Source organism: Orycteropus afer, unplaced genomic scaffold (genome assembly GCF_000298275.1).
Source record: "Orycteropus afer afer isolate SDZICR_OR568_19922 unplaced genomic scaffold, OryAfe1.0 scaffold00011, whole genome shotgun sequence".
In the NCBI taxonomy this organism is placed as follows: domain Eukaryota; kingdom Metazoa; phylum Chordata; class Mammalia; order Tubulidentata; family Orycteropodidae; genus Orycteropus; species Orycteropus afer.
The window spans coordinates 11324701-11343293 of NW_006921598.1; the positions used below are offsets into that span (position 1 = coordinate 11324701).

At 36.8% G+C, this 18593-nt stretch overlaps 1 protein-coding gene across 1 annotated transcript in view; it reads left to right on the forward strand.

The window, feature by feature from the left end:
* RARS2 (arginyl-tRNA synthetase 2, mitochondrial) overlaps positions 1–18593 on the forward strand; it is a 75614-nt gene that overhangs the window by 32529 nt on the left and 24492 nt on the right. Inside the window, exons 3-8 of the mRNA XM_007951474.1 lie at positions 4591–4693; positions 6265–6348; positions 9500–9597; positions 11069–11124; positions 14685–14768; positions 18223–18299. Coding sequence (XP_007949665.1) covers positions 4591–4693; positions 6265–6348; positions 9500–9597; positions 11069–11124; positions 14685–14768; positions 18223–18299 — 502 coding nt within the window. The remainder of the gene's footprint in view (positions 1–4590; positions 4694–6264; positions 6349–9499; positions 9598–11068; positions 11125–14684; positions 14769–18222; positions 18300–18593) is intronic.

Genomic DNA, 18593 nt, shown 5'->3' on the forward strand with positions numbered 1-18593 from the left:
CCAGCCTTCTGGTTAGCAGTCAAGTGCCTTAGCCACTATGCTACCAGAGCTCCCCATTGGCCATTAGGGAGATGCAAATCAAAACTGCAATGAGATATATCTTATCCTGGCTAAAATGGCACTGATTAAAAAAAAAGGAAAAAACAGTTGGCAAATATTGGTGAAGATGTAGGGAGATTAGATGCCTCATCCATTGCTGGTGCGTCAGTAGTCACAGCTTAAATACCAGTAAATGAGTTCAGGTTGGTAAATGCAATTCACACTAAGCTGCTAGATAATGGAATAGGGTCTGGAAAATTCTTGGCGGTCATTGTAGAGTAGGTTCTTTAATGTGATGTTAAGTAGAAGCCATACAATATACTATAGGCATCTCCCTAAATTTCAGGCGTGACATGAAGGAAGTCACTTATGGTCCTCTGAAATATCCCCTTTTGTTCCAGTGGCAGACGATGGATGAGCCCATTTATTCTGCCTATATAATCTCATTCCCTGGCTCCTTATTAAACACCAGGAGACATTCAGTGTAGGTACTTATGTGGATGGTTGTAGAATGATTTTAAAAAACTTATTTTACACCTTGAACCATCTCAGACCTACAGAAATGTTTATAGGGAATAATGTAATGAGCCCTCATGTGTTTACTTTCTATTGATGTCAAGTCTTAACTTTTCCCTAGAATCAGAGTGTGTGTGTGTGCGTGTGTGTGTGTGTTTTGCAGTGGAGAGGGCACAATGTTGGGGTTTTGTTTTTAATGAAACTATACTCCAGCTTTCAACAATGGGTTATCTAATATTATAACAAAAGCACAAACAGCAAAAGACAAATAAATGAGACCTCGTAAAAATTAAAGTTTTTTTTAGTTAAAAGACTTAACCAGAAATTGAAAAGACAAACTACCAACTGAGAGAATATCTTCAGAAACCATATATTTGAGATGAATCTAATTACTAAAATATATATAAAACTTTGACAACTTAACAATAAAAAACAACCCAATCATAGAACAGGCAAAAAACTTAAATAGACATTTCCCCAAAGAAGACATTCAGATGGCCACCAAATGCATGAAAAGATGCTCAGCATCATTAGCCATCAGAGAGATGTAAATCGAAACCACAATGGGATTACATTTCACTTCCACTAGGATGGCTAAGATTTAAAAAAATAAATCACAAATGTTGGTAAGGATGTGGGAAAATTGGAACCTTTATCCATTGGTGGTGGGAATGCAAAATGGTACAGCCATTGTGGAAAAACTGTAGTGGTTCCTCAAAAAACTAAAAATAGAACTACCATATGACCTAGCAATTCCATTTCTAGGTATATACCCAAAAGACTTGAAAGCAGAGACTCAGAAAGAGACTTTGTCTTAGGCTGGGCTCTCTATAGAAGGAAAACCAGTGAAGCTTATAGAGACAAAAAGAATTATCTCAAGGAAATGGTTCACACCATTGTAGGGGCTGGAAAATCACAAGTCTGTGGATGAAACATCAAGCCGGAGGTTTCTCCTGACTCATATAGCTGCAGGGGCTGAGAACTATAGATTGGCAGGTAATATAGCAGGCTGTTGGCTTCAGAGGCTGACACATCCAAAACTGGCAGGTAAAATGGCAGATTGTTGGCTTTTAGGCTATGAAGGCAACAATCGCAAGATAAGCAGATAACACAGCAGGCCACTAGTTCAAGTCTAGGTACTGGAGATGATGAGAGGCCAAATGTAGGATCCAAAATGAGCAAAAAGACAGAGGTGCCTTTCTATAGCTTTTCCATATATACTGGAAGCTGGGCACACCCTAAGGGTAACTCCCTTTCAACTGACTGGCTGCTCATAGCAAATTTCATCATGGAGGTGATTACATTATATCCAATTTCATCACAGAGAATAACCACATCATAACCACTAAGCCACTTAGAATCATGGCCCAGCCATATTGACACACAACCTTAACTACCACAAACTTGCACACCAATGTTCATTGCAGCACTATTCACAGTAGCTAAAAGGTAGAAACAACCTAAATGTCCATCAACAGATGATGAATGAATAAAATGTGGTACCTACATGTAGTGGAATACTACTTAGCCTATACTCAGCTACTCAGCTCAGACATTATGTTGAGTGAAATAAGCCAATCAGAAAAGGACAAATATATGTTCTCAATGTATATAAAAAAAACAACAAAAGGGAATTGTATAGAGACCAAAGTTTATTAATAGTTACAAGGGGCATGAGGGAGAGGGAAGAGGAGGGTTAACTATGATGGAAAAATCACATTGATTAAAGGTAGGGTTGCACAGCCAACTATTGTAATTGCTGTCAATAAGTTGTAAAAGTTGAATTGTCAAAAGTCGTGTGATAGATGTATTTACCGAAAAATAAGTAGCTGCTGAGGCTGCTTATGTACAAGCAAAGCCTCATAGATTTGGTTTCTTTGTTTGAAGATTTAGGGTCTTGGTTTTATGGGACATCCCAGTTAATTGGCCTAATAACATGGTTGGTGTTTCTATATTACCTCCTAGTTCATTGCATAGCATTTAGGGTCTTAAGAGGTCACAAGTGGCCATCCATGGTGGTCTCTTTTCACCTGGAGCAACAGAGTAAGAAGGAGAATCAAGTGGAAAAAGGATATGGATATGGAATGTGTGGCTAATCACCTCCATGAACAACTAACTGCCTCCTTTGCCATGAGACCAGAATAACTGATTGGTGCCCAGCTACCATTATTAAACCTTTTGATCAAAGATTCCATGGAATATTCTTGAGCAAAGGGGAAAAAATGCAGGGCAGAATTTCAAATTCTTGTGGACACTAGACTTTCTGGAGCTATGGAAGGTAGTTAAACACTTGAAACTATTGCCCTGAGATAACCTTTAAACCTTAAATAAAAATATCCACTAAAGTCATCCTAAAACCAAACAATAGTTTAGCTTAATGTAGCAAAGTTCTGCCTTGAGCATTATGCTCATTGATAGTTTTAAGAACTATCAATGTGGTATCAAAGCAGCTGTAGTGGTAAAGTGGTTAAAGTATTTGGCTACTAACCAGAAGGTCAGCAGTTCAAACCAAGCAGCTGTTCCATGGAAGAGAAATGAGGCAGTCTGCTTCTGCAAAGATTTACAGCTCTAGAAGCTTATGGGGCAGTTCTACTCTGTCGTGTAGGGTCCCTATGAGTCAGAAGCAACTCGATGGCAGTGGGTTTTGGTATATTCGATCAAATTGACAACAGCAACTTCAAAGATTAGGTAGGAACCTTAGAGGGCAGTGAATTTATGTTGATGAAGGAGGAACAACTTAGAAGGGTGAGAATGGTTATACAACTTGAAGAAGAATATAATTAATGTCATTGAATTGTACATGTAGAAACTGTTGAATTGGTCTGTGTTTCATTGTGTATATTCTCAACAACAACAATAAAATAAATAAAATGTAGGAAAAAGCACTGAGGAATGACAAGATTATGGATACTGTTGAAGCCCCCTATAGTACATACCTGATTCCATTCCCCATTCTCTTTCTCTTAAAATAAAAATAACTGCTATCATGAAGCAAATGATCATTTTTATTAATCAATTGCTTTGTTTTTTGTTTCTTTGTTTTTGCATTGTTTCATCATCAACCCAATGAAAAGGACAAATGGCAATAGCTAAAATGTCCCTTTAATGAACTATAAGTATTAAAAGTAATAATCTTTTTCTTAATGTTGAAAATACAAATCAAAGTATTTAAAACAAAATTGGTTTTGTTAGTTTTGGAGATAAAATTGGTCAGTTGAAGGGACCTTGAAATAAGCAAGCATTTGAAATAGTCAAGGAAGCATTACAGAAGAGGTCAATGGGTATGTTTTGTTTTATTTTTTTTCCTGAGTTGTCTTATTAGCGTGTAGTAGGATTTTAGGGAAGATATTTAACTTCTCAGACAACAGTTTTCACATCTATAAAATAAGATGATTGTTTTACCTATAGGAGTTCTGGTGATACAGTAATTGAACATTTGGCTGCTAACCAAAAGGTTGGCGTTGAAACCCACCAACCACTCCATGGGAGAAAGATGGGGCAGTCTGCTTTCATAAAGTTCCACAGCCTTGAAAACCCTGTACTCTGTCTTAAAAAAAAAAAAAACTAACTCACTGCCACTGAGTTGCTTCCAAGTCATAGCAGCCCCCATTGGATTTCTAAGGCTGTAAATCTGTACAGAAGCAGAATGCCCCATCTTTCTTCCATGGAGGTGCTGATGAGTTCAAATCACTGACCTTTTGGTTAGCAGCCAAATGTCTTAACTACTACACCACCAGAGCTCCTTACTATGTCCTGTAGGGTTGCTATTAGTTGGAATCAACTCAGTAGCAATGGGTTTTACCTATCTCACAAAGATAACATACAGCTATAATTAGGTAATAAAAGAAAATGGATTGTATAAAATGATAAAAGATAACAATTCTAAATAAATATAAGGTGATATTTCTAATTCCCTCACTTTTTATTTTGAAAGCATACCACCTTCTGATAAAATTGTGTTGATGTGGGGAATGCATAGTGATTAGTCTTTGTTAAGATAACAACAGCTTTTTCCATTTCAATATCTATCTTTAGAGAAGTCGCTGATTTTCAGCTTTCTGTGAATTCTCTATTGGAAAACAGTAGTGACCATTTGAGACCAGATATTGAAGATCAAGCCAAGAGACTGGCAGAGAAGGTACCGTAGCACTATTACATCTTTTTGACATTGTAATAAACTTAACTATTTTAAAGAAAAAAGACTCTGCTGGCTGTCTCACCATAATAATGAATTTATAAATGTTTCTTTGTTCAAGGAATCTTGGAAAATTTAATTGACATTCATTTCAGCCCTGTATTGTAAGGTTAGGATGATTTTTCAAATTATTTATAAAAGATTCCTCTTGAGCTAATATTGTTCAGTTTTTTGATTAACTACTTAAAAGAGGACTGAAGTGTTAATTAAATTTACAGATGGAAGCTGGATGGGCTTCTGAATTTAGAAGAACAAGCTTCATAAACTAGAGCAGTGGGTTGCAGTTTTTTAAATGAGTTTCTGAGAAAATGAACATTAAAATATGAGAAAAAATTAGATGTAAATAGAGTCATGATTGCAGAGAAGAGGTGGTTAGATGATTTAATAAACCTCTGTCATGTCTAATTTTTCTCATGGGTTTGACAACTAAACAAAGAATTGAAAGGATTGTGTAGAATTACCAAATCTAAATTCCTCATGTTACACCATTAGAAAAGACGGATGTTAAGTAAGGTCATTTTGATAGGTTTATTACATGTAACATCCAGGCACTCTGAAAAATTGAAGCAGTGAAATTCAATATTTTTAGAAAAACAATAAAGGAAAGGTGTAACAAAGGAGCTTTGGTAGCTAAATAAATATTTGATCACAAAATCACCCCTATTTTTATCAGGAAGTATACCAGGAGTGGAATTCTTTCTAATTATAGTATTTATTAAACTCTTTATATCATCTCTTGTGAGTTCTCAAAAAAAAAAAAAAAAGACTAGTAGTGACTCTTCAGGAGCTCTGGTAGCATAGTGGCTAAGGCACTTGACTGCTAACCAGAAGGCTGGCAGTTCAAACCCACCAGCCACTCCTCGGAAGGAAGGTTGGGCATTCCTACTTCCGTAGTGATACTGCCTCGGAAACCCAAGGAGGGGTCGCTATGAGTCGAGACCGACTCGATGGCAAATAACAACAACAACAACAACAGTGACTCTTCAGTGACAACAGGTATCTCTTCAAGTTCCATAAGTATGTCAGATACTTTAAACATCTAGTAGGTTAAAAAGTGAAGGTATAGATGACAAATTGTTTAAATTATTTACATGTTGGTACAAGTCCTTTAGTGTAGGCCTCACATAATGTTCTGTGACTGTCATCAAAGGTAGGTGAGATATGAAGTGTTCAGTGCGTCAGCACAGGCAAGGTGGTGGACAGACTGGTGCACTCTTTATTCCATGTTAGATGGAGAATTTGGGGTGAGAGAAAGCAGAGGAAAGACACAAAATAGGGTTCTAGTCAAGAAACATAGAAATTGGCTTTTCTTAAATAAAGTGATGGGACTAAACAGACTAGCAGAAGTCCAGGTACTGATACAGTTACTGCCAAGAGATGATTTACCTGCTATAGTGATTGCCAAGAGATGACTCACCTGCTGCCTTTGTAAACTGTTTTTATAAGATTAGAAGTACATATCTCATTAGGCATATTTATAACATACCTATTTTACTTGATTTGTATCTTTTCAGCTAAAATGTGATACAGTGGTGAGTGAAATCAGCACTGGTCAAGGGACTGTAAATTTCAAAATAAACAGAGAGCTATTAACAAAGGTAAGAACGAGTTACTTCCAGCCACTGTGCTTTCCCTCTCTCTTTTTAGCCACAGTGATCTTCCTCCAGTTCTTGAACTCATTGTGTCACTTCTTACCTCAAAACCATTACACATGCTGATACCTCTGCCTACTGTCCCTTCCCAAGTTATCCTTACCCTTCAGCTCTTGATATTTCCTCACCAATGCCTTTCTGAACCCCTTGTTTATATAGTCATACAGAATACTGTGTATCTCTCCTTTGAAGAATTTATCACTGTTGCTATTTTGGTTTTTTTTGTCCTAAGTCAAATCATGGCTGAAACAGATGCTGTTTAGCTAGTGACAGCTATGCCAACCTGAAGATCACATTAACAATTCCTATACATCAAAAAGTAATTTGGAAATTACTAGAATGTTTTGATGAATGGATTTATACTATTGTTTATGGTTGTATATGAAATATATGTTTTTAAAATAAATGAAAATATATTAAATATCTTCTATATTAATTTGGATTCCTTATCAGTCATTGACTTTTTCAATACCACCCTGTCTATAGAATACATAAGGAGTCCTGCTGGTGCAGCAGTTAAACACTTGGCTGCTAACTGAGAGGTTTGCAGTTCAAACCCACCAGGTGCTCTATGGGAGAAAGATGTGGCAGTCTGCCTCTGATTACAGTCTTGGAAACCCTATGGGGCAATTCTGCTCTTCCCTGTAGGGTTGTTAAGAATCAGAATTGACTCTATGGCAATAGGTTTGATTTTAGGTCTGAGTAGACAGCACATAACAACAACAACAGAGTAGATGGTGTAGGGATTATCAGCCCTGTTTTATTTTTATCATTTCCATGATTTTTATCATATAAATTTTAAAATATACAGAAAAGTTGAAAGAATAGTACAATGGACACTCATCACCTAGATTCAATAATTGTTAGCCTTTTGCCATATTATCCTTCTCTGTATATGTGTGTTTCTGAGTCATTTGAATGTGAGTTACAGCCATCATGACTCTTTACTCCTAAATGCGACATGTATTTTCTAAAAATTAGGAGATTCTCTCACATATTCATAGTATCATTTTTGTGCCTAAGGAAACTCAAAATGGTTTTCTGATAGTTAATGGTTTTTTTTTTTTCTTTTCTTTTTTTTTTTTAATTTTTTGGTTAATGCCTGTTGCCTTTTAAACACTCATTTCCATGAAGGCTTATTGTGTCTGTTTTTCTTAGCCTCCTAGCACAGTGCCTGCCATGTATTAGGTGCTTGTTGTTGTTGTTATGTGCCGTAGAGTCAGCCCCGAATCATAGAGTCGGCCCCGACTCATAGCAACCCCTCCTTGGGTTTCCGAGGCAGTATCACTACAGAAGTAGGATTGCCCAACCTTCCTTCCGAGGAGTGGCTGGTGGGTTTGAACCGCCAGCCTTCTGGTTAGCAGTCAAGTGCCTTAGGCACTATGCTACCAGAGCTCCTGTATTAGGTGCTAGATAACTTATTTATTGAATGACTAAATTGACTATATTGAATACAAGAAAAGTATTAGAAATGGTTTGTGGTCTCTGATGGCATATCTATTAGAAGCATAAGATGTGTACAGAAGAAGCCATAAGCCAGCTCCTGATTTTAATAAAGCGATAAATATTCAACATGATGGTTCATAGAGCAAGCATAAGGGAGTTCAAAGGTGGAGAAATGAGCATTGCCTGGAGTTACTGGGTAAAATCGCTCAGAGGACTTGAGTCTACCTGAGACTTTGGAGAGCAGATAAATCCTGCTTAGGCAGTAGTATGAGACCTTTTGTTGAGAGTTTCATCTCAGCTGAATTTTATAATTCATCACAATGCAGGCTTTGGCCTATTATTTTGAAAAATAAACTATCACCTGTATCATGTTGGCCAGGCTTAGTAAATGCTGCAGACTTGGATTGAAAATTATCCTAACACCAAAATTCTTAACTATTTACTTCTTGTCAAGGTTATACAGCTTATAAGCATTGGCCTATCACCCCCTAATTCTCCAGAAGGAGAGTTACTGCTTCATGCTTATATCTAGGACTTTGACCTTTTTTATCTTGTTTTCACGCTTTACTTCAAGGTAGATTAGTTAACCAAAAATCAGCCACAAGGACAAGATGAACAATTGGGTTGATCTTGTTCAAAAGTACTACAACCTGCTGGACTCTTAGTCATGTTTCATGTCAACTTAGGGAACCAGTGACTCTAATTTTCTATTTTTAAGTGTGTGACTGTTGCTTCTAATTGCTGTTTCCGTTTTTATGGAAGTAGACATGCAGTTAGCCAAAGGACCTCCAATGTAAGAGTAAATGCAAGATTACTACTGTGGTAGTTCAGAACCCTACACTAGAAAAAAATTGCATCATCACCATTAGCAAAATAAAATAGGAATTTTATGAACTATAAAATAGTACTGTGTTAATAATTAAAAACCTGAAATAAGTTTTGGAAGTTCTATGGGATTTCCTTTTTTTAATGAAGTGACCAATAGGCATTTGTATTATAATTTATATTTGTCTTGTTACCATTACTTGTGATCTTTACTGTCACCAAAGCTTTATGTAGTAATTAACATGGTGCTTCTGGTTTTGTTTTTATTATTTCCTGTGGGACTTTTGGCAGTGATTTAGCCTCTCTAAGCTTTAGTTTCCTCATCTGCAGAACATCTATGTTGTTGTTGTTGTTGTTATGTGTCGTCGAGTCAAACCCGACTCATAGCGACCCCTCCTTGGGTTTCCGAGGCAGTATCACTACGGAAATAGGATTGCCCAACCTTCCTTCCAAGGAGTGGCTGGTGGGTTTGAACCGCCAGCGTCTGATTAGCAGGCAAGTGTCTTAGCCACTATGCTACCAGAGCTCCTAGAACATCTATAGCATTGGTTTTTGTAATAATAGTCATGATACATAAAAGGGCCCAGGACCCCCATAGATGTTGATCATGTTATTATTAGTCTGATTAGCATTAGTAACAGAAAGTGATGGCAACATTAGGTGAACTGAAACAAATTGTGAAAGTTACTTTTTTTTACCACTGCTGTAAAATTCTCAATTCTGTACATTAGCATTAGCAAATTAAAAACATTTAATTCTCAGTAACAAAGAACTTAAGAAACTGACAATTTTTTTCCATCACTAAATCTCATGTCTTACTTTTCAGAGAGTGTTACAACAAGTAATTGAAGATGACTCAAAATATGGATTGAAAAGTGAACTTTTCTCTGGTCTTTGCCAGAAGAAAATAGTGGTTGAATTCAGGTGAGTGCTAATCTTACTATGTATTGGTTAATCCAACTGACTGGGCAGATGAGGGTTTTATCATTTCCTTCTGGGTCTCACTGAATCATATATGGAAAAATTGGAAATCAGTAAGGTCTTTAGTCTTTAGTGCCTGTTGTCCACTGTCTGAAAGCCAATGTTTGTGTATTTTTCTGGTTGTTTAAGGCAGAAGGGTAAAATCCAGTCCCTATTATTCTATCTTGGCTAATTGTGAAGAATATTTATTATTAGTCCTTTAGAAGGACTCTTTCTCTCTAAATGATTAAGTGAATATACTTACAGTTTCATAATTTCACAGTTGTGTATATAAGTCTGTAAGATAAATTTTAAAATTGTAATGCCTTTAAAAAGGGTATATAGAAAGGCTTTAGAATTAGATTGACCAAAATTTAAGCTCTCACTTTACCATTTTTAATTAGCTATATTCAGGTTTACTTATTTTTTTGTTGTTGTTAATATCAAAAAACTTAGGAAATTTCAAATACACACAAAACAGAAAGAATAGTATGATTAACCTTCATATGCTCATCACCTAGATTCAAGAGTTATTTGATATTGCCACATTTGCTTCATCATCTCACTTTCCTCATCTGTAAAATGGAGATAAGTACCTTACCTCATAGCTCTTCCGAGTATGAAATTAGTTAGTACATGTAGAGTACATGGAACTGTGCCTGTTAGGGAGTGAGTGTTCTACCTTATTGATTACAACTCCTCAAGCACACGTAGGAGTGATAGATGTGTTGATTAAGTAGTTGGAGTGATGAATCATGTTTCTCATTGTTTTTAGAAGTTTTATGCATAAATATTTATATTTTTCTATTTTTGTATCTAATACAGTAAGCTTTGTAGACATTATCCATATGAACAAAATTCCTTGGGATCCTCAGTAATTTTTGAGAGTAGGAAGTTTGAGAACTATTGAACTAAACTTAGTTCCCATTAATATGCATTGTTGTTTACATCAAAACTCTATTTCTTCTCTCTCTTTCCTCTTCTTCCTCTCTCTTCTTCTCTTCTTCCCTTCTTCCTCTTTCTTTCTTCTTCTCTTCTTCCTCTTCTCCTCTTCTTCCTCTTCTTCTGTCCTTCCTCAGTGCAGGCACCCTTTCGCCTCCTTAATAAAATCTCCTGTTGGGTAAAACAAAAACAAAAAAAACTCTATTTTTTAATTTCTTCATCTCTCTGCCAGTACCTAAATATATCTGCTCCATAAGTATACCACTTCTGTGTTTGATGCATACTCATGACTCACAGGATCACTTTCAATAAAGAGGATTCTTTCTGAGTTCTGTTTTATATTTCCTATAAATTTCTAATTTTTAACTTAACTTTGGCCTAAATTACCAAAGGCCTTGGCCCCCAATTAGATTAAATTATGGAAGCATGACCTAGTTCATTTTTAGAACTTATGTTCTTAAAACAGAAAAGTAACTTTCACAATTTGTTTCAGTTCACCTAACGTTGCCAAAAAATTTCACGTTGGACATTTACGTTCTACTATCATAGGTAAGTGTCATTAGTTCCACATAAAATGCTAGGCATGCCATTGAGTTAGTATTTGATAATATAATCTAATGGTTTAATGCTTAAATGGCAAAAAAATAAGAAAAACAAATCTTCAGATTGATGGGAGCCTGATGCTAACTAAATATTACATGAAATGGGAAAAAATGGTTTAGAAATGGACAAAAGAATTTTGTTTCAAAGCCAAAAGATTAAATCAAGGAACCAATGTCTATTATGTATGTTATCATCTTATCTTTATAAAAATAATGTGTCCATATAAAGAAGAACTAAAAGATATAAAAATGAAAATAATTATGTGGTAATAATAGTAATTCATCCATATATGAAATATGTTTTCTTCTAGAAAAGAAATGAGATTTCAGTCTTGTGATTACTAACTGGAGTGTTCAAGACTGGGCATTAGAATGAGACTATCCCTATAGAACCTGATTACTGCAGTACTTCACAGCTGTATTGCTTCAGTGTATAATGTGCTTAAGACTTTCACTTATTTAAAACATGTACATTATGCAATAGCCCAATTTAAAAACTGAAATTAAAATTTTATTATGTAAGAATCGGAAGGGACTTTGGAGGTGATCTCCCATAATCTGTCTTCCATTTATGGGAATCTCTATATTGCATACTTAAGAGAAAGCCATTTAACTCAGATACTTTGTAGTGTAGATTATTATTGAACTGGGTCAGCTCTTATTGTTACAAAGTTCTCAAGGAGTATTTTAAGAGAAGAAAGAACAGAGCTGGATGGAAAAAAAAAAAAAGAATGATGTAGTTTTTCTATAAAAGAAAAGCAACATAATTAAGTCATTACCCAGCAAAACCAACCCGATTGTCATTGAGTCAATTCCAACTCATAGCACCCTTTAGGACAGAGTAGGACTGCCCCATTGGATTTCTAAGGCTGTAAATCTTTATGGAAGCAGATGGGCTCATCTTTCTCCTGCAGAGAGGCTAGTAGTTTTGAACCACTGACCTTTTGGTTAGCAGTCTAATGGTTTAACCACTACATCAAAACTCCTAAGTCAGAAATACAGGAGTGAGTAAATGATGAGTTGTTGATGTTATTAGGAACCATCGAGTCAATTATGACTCATAGCGATCCCATGTGACAGTAGAACTGCCCCCATTGAGTTTACTAAGTTGTAATCTTTATGGAAATAGATTGCTGGGTGTTTCTCCCATGGAACAATAGGTGGGTTTGAACCACCAGCCTTTCAATTAGCAGCTGAGCACTTAACCATTATGTCACCAGGTGGGCACGATAATGGGTAGGGCATGATAAACTTGAGTACCAGCTCAGTGATTCCTTATTACTGGAACTGTATAGATGAAAAGTTTAGAAGTAAGTAAATTGGGAAAGAAGGTATCTGCAATAATTTAAGCCAGCAATGTATACTGGGCAAGCTTTAGTTGTGGAAACTAAATCCACTCTTTAGAAATAGCAGAACAGGATTTATTACAGGATATGGAAGCACTGGTGGCATAGTGCCTAAGGCATTTGATTGCTAACTAGAAGGCTGGCAGTTCAAACCAACCAACCACTCTTTGGAAGGAAGGTTGCGCAGTCTACTTCCGTAGTGATACAGCCTCAGAAACCCAAGGAGGGGTCGCTATGAGTTGGATCTGACTCGACGGCAGTGAGTTTGGTTTTTGGTTTATGGAATGGTTTACAAAGTTGTTGGGAAAGCTGAGAAAGCTTTGCATTAAGCTGACATAAACAAACTCACTGCCATGGACTAAATTCCAACTCATGGAGACCCCACTGCACTGGGTTTCCAAGATTGTTAATTTTTGTGCCCCATCTTTCTTCTGTGGAGCAGCTGGTGGGTTTGAACCACCATCCTTTTGGTTAGCAGCCAAATGCCTTAACCATGACATTACCAGAGCTCCTAAGCTGACATAAGTAACTCCCAAATTTAGACCACAGAACTTGACTAGCAGGGAAGCTAGTGTCCAGTCAGGAATCCACTGCTCTAGAAGCAAATTACCACTGTCACTATCAGGAAACTGCTACTCTCCTACATGACTTCTAGAATTCACAGTGCTGAAGAGGCAGCCCTATATCCTTGGAGGTCGTGTTAGGACACTAGGACCTCTATTAGTGATGCCACAAAAAAAGAAAAAAAGCCTCCCCAGCTGTGCTTATCAGATACAAGTATTTCCACTTCCACCTTCTAAATACCACACAAAATGTATGCTATTACCTCAACAGATTGTGCAATCTACTTTCATAGAGATTGTTGTTAGGTGACATTGAGCAGAACAAAACACTGCCCAGTCCTGTGCCAGCCCCATGATTCTAGCTATACCTGAGCCCATAGTTGCAGCTGCTGTGTTGATCCATCTCGTTGAGGGCCTTCCCCTTTTTTGTTGTCCCTGCACTTTGCCCAACATGGTCTCCTTCTCCAGAAAGGTCTCTTCTTACAACATGACCAAAGTAGGTAAGATGAAGTCTAGACATTCTTGCTTCCAACAAGCATTCTGGCTGCACTTCTTCCAGGACAGACTTGTAAGTTCTTTATTCACCATTCTTCATCAACACCACAACTCAAAAGCATCAAATTTTCTTGGGTCTTCCTTTTTCATTGTCCAGCTCTCACATGCGTGTGAGGCAATTGAAAATACCATGGCTTGTGTCAACGCACCTTAGTCTTTAAAGCAACATCTTTGCTCTTCAGCACTTAAAAGAGGTCCTTTGCAACATATTTGCCCACCACTATATAATGTCTGATATCTTGACTACTGCTTCCATTGGTGTCGATTAGATGAAGTCTTTGACAACTTTAGCCTTTTCTCCATTTATCATGATGCTGCTTATTGGTCCCATTGTGAGGATTTTTGTTTTCTTTATATTGAGGTGTAATGCAGACTGCAGACTGCAGTCTTCACTCTTCATCAGTAAGTGTTTCAAGTCACCCTCACTTTCATCGAGCCAAGTTGTGTCATCTGCATAATAAGGGTTGTTAATGAATCTTCCTCCAATCCTGATGCCATGTTTTTCTTCATATAGTCCAGCCTCTTGGATTATATGTTCAGCATACAGATTGAATATGTATGGTGAAAGGATACAACCCTGATGCACTCCTTTCTTGATTTTAAACCATGCAGGGTCCCCTTGTTCTGTTCGAACGACAGCCTCCTGGTCTATATATGAGTTCCTCATGAGCGCAATTAAGTGTTCTGGGATTCCCATTCTTCTCAATATTATCCATAATTTGTTGTGATCCACACAATCAAATGCCTTTGCATAGTCAGTAAAGCATAAGTAAACAATTTTCTGATATTCTTTGCTTTGAGCAAAAATTCATCTGACATCAGCAAAGATATCCCTTGTTCCATGTCCTCTTCTGAACCCAGCTTGCATTTCTGGAAGTTCTCTGTCAATATACTGATGTAAACATTTTTGAATTATCTTCAGTAAGATTTTACTTGCATGTGATATTATTTACCATATTGTGCTTTAATAATAGAGAAACACATGGTTCTTATGCCAAGACTGAGAACAAGAGTGAGAAACTGTATATTTTATTGATTACCAGGAAATTTTATAGCAAATCTCAAAGAAGCTTTAGGACATCAAGTAACAAGAATAAATTACCTTGGAGACTGGGGCATGCAATTTGGTAAGTACATTTGCGATTTTATTTTTCATTTCCTTGTAAAGTTTAATTTCTTTTAATAATAACCATGTCACTTGATCATCCGGACAGAATATAGGCAGAATCCCATTGGATGAAGTAGTGCTTCCTATCTTCTTTTTTCATAATGAATTTTTTGCATAAAGCTTATTTTTTTTATTTTATATAGTAACTCTTACCATAAAAGTAAGTTTCTGGGAAGGAAACTACACATTCAGAGCAAGACCTTTGTAGTTTTAATAAAGAAAAGTAGCTTACATTTTTATTTAAATGTACAAGTATGTATACAGGGAACAAGTTTAGTTACATCTACTCTTCTTAACCACTGCTCTGCCATTTGTAGATCTAGTGAGGTCCAATCTATCTTAGCTGTCCTGCATGAGGGTAGGTCTGTTACACCAGGGGCCAATGAATGAGAGAAAAAACAGTGGAACATATTGGTTTCCCCTTTAACTGTACAGTGGGAGAATCAAACAGAAAAAAGAGAGGAAACAGCAGAGGTAAGAATTATAGCAGTTGAGTGCCACAAATGATCTTTAGTATCATGAGTTTATTCAGAATATTCCTAGCTCATAAAGATCAATAATTAAGGTGGTGGGAGGCTGGGGAGAGTATCAAGATAAATGAAGTTGTTAGGATAGTGAAGGACTCATAGCATGTGAAATACAAACTTTTAAACATCACTGGCAACTACCATGTGTATTTTGAGATTCAGCCCTTGTGTCACCTCTGTAAAGCATTCTCTGACACACAGACATATCCTTGCCCATCTCCTCTCATCATCAAGTTCCTGGTACCTAGCTCTAGTCAAATAGGCTTCTGTATTATTTGTATTCAGATCCATGTATTTCCCCTGCTAGATCACATGGTCGTTGAAATTGTGGACTGTGTCTAAATTATTTTTGTGTCCAAGGTGCTTGGCACATGATAGGCACTCAGAATGATTAATTAGTCTGTACTGTAAAATATTTTACAATATTAATCCATAAGAAAGGTTAGGTAATATTTTAAAATTTCTATAAAGTATGAAATAACTATCAGTCCCAAAGGTTGCTGATACTGTGTTCATATTTAGTGAAATGAAATTGTAGTTTCCAATAGAAAGGCCAGTTCATTTGAAGGATTTTTTTTCATAACAATTATTATGACCTTCTCTTATGAATCATATTCTTTCCATTAATAAAAATACTTTCTTAGGCATTAAAAAGGCTAGAATTAAAGCCTATGACAGTGCCCTTAACATTCATTATGGAGGCATCACAACATGTCCTGCTTTTCACTAATCCACCTGCAGTTTGCATCAGCTGGCAGTCAGAGGTTGAGGCTCTAGGCTTGGCAGTCCAACTTTAATAGATATCATCAACTTTATATTAGTTTGACCGATTTAGACATTTCATAGGCATTAGCAAATATATGATGATGGTATTCATTAAGTTTTAGCTGCAGGATTTTGTTTTTGTGTTTTTTCTCTAAAGGACTACTGAGGTTAATGATCTGTCAACATTTCCATTGTAACCATCATTGCTGAAGACTTTACTTTCCGTTTTGGCTGCTTCAAATGCTGTCCTCTTTTGAAAGTTGGCAGACAGTCCTTAAGCACAAAATTAGTTTTTGAAAATGTATGATTGAATGTTAAATGGAATTGGCCTTTACTTTCCCATTTCTGGGCATTTCTCCACACCCTCTTCCCAAGGTCCTGAATTATAATTGCATTTGCTCTTGCTTGAAAGCGAATGGAGGTGGTACATACTTCAGTAGTACTTCTCATTGCTATCTACCCTTCAAAGTATTATGTATTCTGTGTTCAGTAACATCTCCCTTTCTGCTGAGCCTTAGATGTAAAAGTATACCTCAGCAAGGCCCACTGACAGCAGCTCCTTTGGAACTGAAGCTTGGTACTTTACATAGTTGTAAAAACAGGTGGATTTTGAAAATAATAAAACTAGCTATCATTGGTTTTTTTAGGAGCTCTGGTAGCATAGTGCCTATGGCACTTGACTACTAACCAGAGGCTGGTGATTCAAACCCACCAGCTGCTCCTCATAAGGAAGATGAGGCAATCTACTTCTGTAGTGATACTGCCTAGGAAACCCAAGGAGGGGTCGCTATGGGTCGGGTCCAACTCAACGGCACATAACAACAACAACAACGTTGTTTTTGACCCCAGACTGCATTATATCCTTTAAAACTGCAATCATGATCATGTTTTAGCAAAGTATCTTGAGAGTATAAATATTCACAGTCCATACTAGGAAATTTCGTTGCTAGTTGAAATATCTCAATTGGTATTCACACACAAAAGAAAATTAACACTGTCCCTGAACTCTCATAATCAAAGACTGAAAAAATATAATTGACAAACAAATGACAAATATATGACCAAATCAAAGAATTTTATTGTTCGTTCACTTTGAATGGGAGAGATAATCAGAGATCTTTCAAGTTGTATCTGTTTTTGCTTCCCTTCAGTTATTTGAGGAGCTCTAGTAGCATAGTGGGAGCTCTGGTAGCATAGTGGCTAAGACACTTGCCAGCTAACCAGACGGCTGGCGGTTCAAACCCACCAGCCACTCCTTGGAAGGAAGGTTGGGCAATCCTACTCCCGTAGTGATACTGCCTCGGAAACCCAAGGAGGGGTCGCTATGAGTCAGGTATGACTCGACGGCACATAATAACAACAACAACAACAGTAGCATAGTGCCTAAGGCACTTTACTGCTAACCAGAAGGCTGGCGGTTCAAATCCACCAGCCACTCCTCGGAAGAAAGGCTGGGCAGTCTACTTCCATAGTGATACTGCCTCAGAAACCCAAGGAGGGGTCGCTGTGACTTGACAGCACATAACAACAACATCAGTTATTAAAGGACTAATTTTACTACACTACTAAATCCATTCCTCGGAAGGAAGATGGGGCAATCTACTTCCATAGTGATACTGCCTCGGAAACCCAAGGAGAGGTCGCTATGAGTCGGGTCCGACTTGACGGCACACAACAACAACAGCAACAAATCCGTTCCTAATTTTATTTTGTTTTACACCTACAAATTTAAAAAGAAAATTTTGAAACCACTTTCTATCAGTTTATTTTCACAGCTTTTGAGTGTCAAGTGTACATCATGTTTATTTTCTTAATGTCTCCTTGAGGGGTGTTGGACACTGTTGGTACGAAGATAAAGTAGTCATAGACCCTGCTTTTGATGCGTTCATAGTCTGCTTGTTTCTGTGAAATTAATTTCAGTGGTTTACCATCTATTGGACTTGACAGTTTAGTCCCATTAACTTAACTTTAGCAGAAAGTAATAGCCTGTGTTTTGTGTTAATTCTCTGGGTACACGATTATGAGAGATGGATCTTTCTAAAGAACTATACTTGTTTCCTGCCATGACTATTCTCTACTATTCCATTTTATGATCTTTTCATTTACTGATTATTTTGGCAGGTCTTCTGGGAACTGGCTTCCAACTATTTGGTTATGAAGAAAAACTCCAGTCTAATCCTTTACAGCATCTTTTTGAAGTAAGTTGACAAGAAACGGTACTAGAAAACACTTGAACTTTTTCAGAGTACTGTGTAGCTTGGTAACACTGAGATTATTAAAAATTATTATATTTTAATCCCAGAGGTTTACAAAAGGGAGAACTTTCAGTTTCTTAAAACAAAGAACCATAACTTAATTGAAAATGTTGCTTTTATTTTACCAGGAGTTCTTTTCATTTTCAAATCTGAATGTTTGTTTTATTACTATTTTATTTGATTTGGGGCAGTATTTCTCCAGGTATAAAATCTTAGAATAAACATAGAGTAACAGAT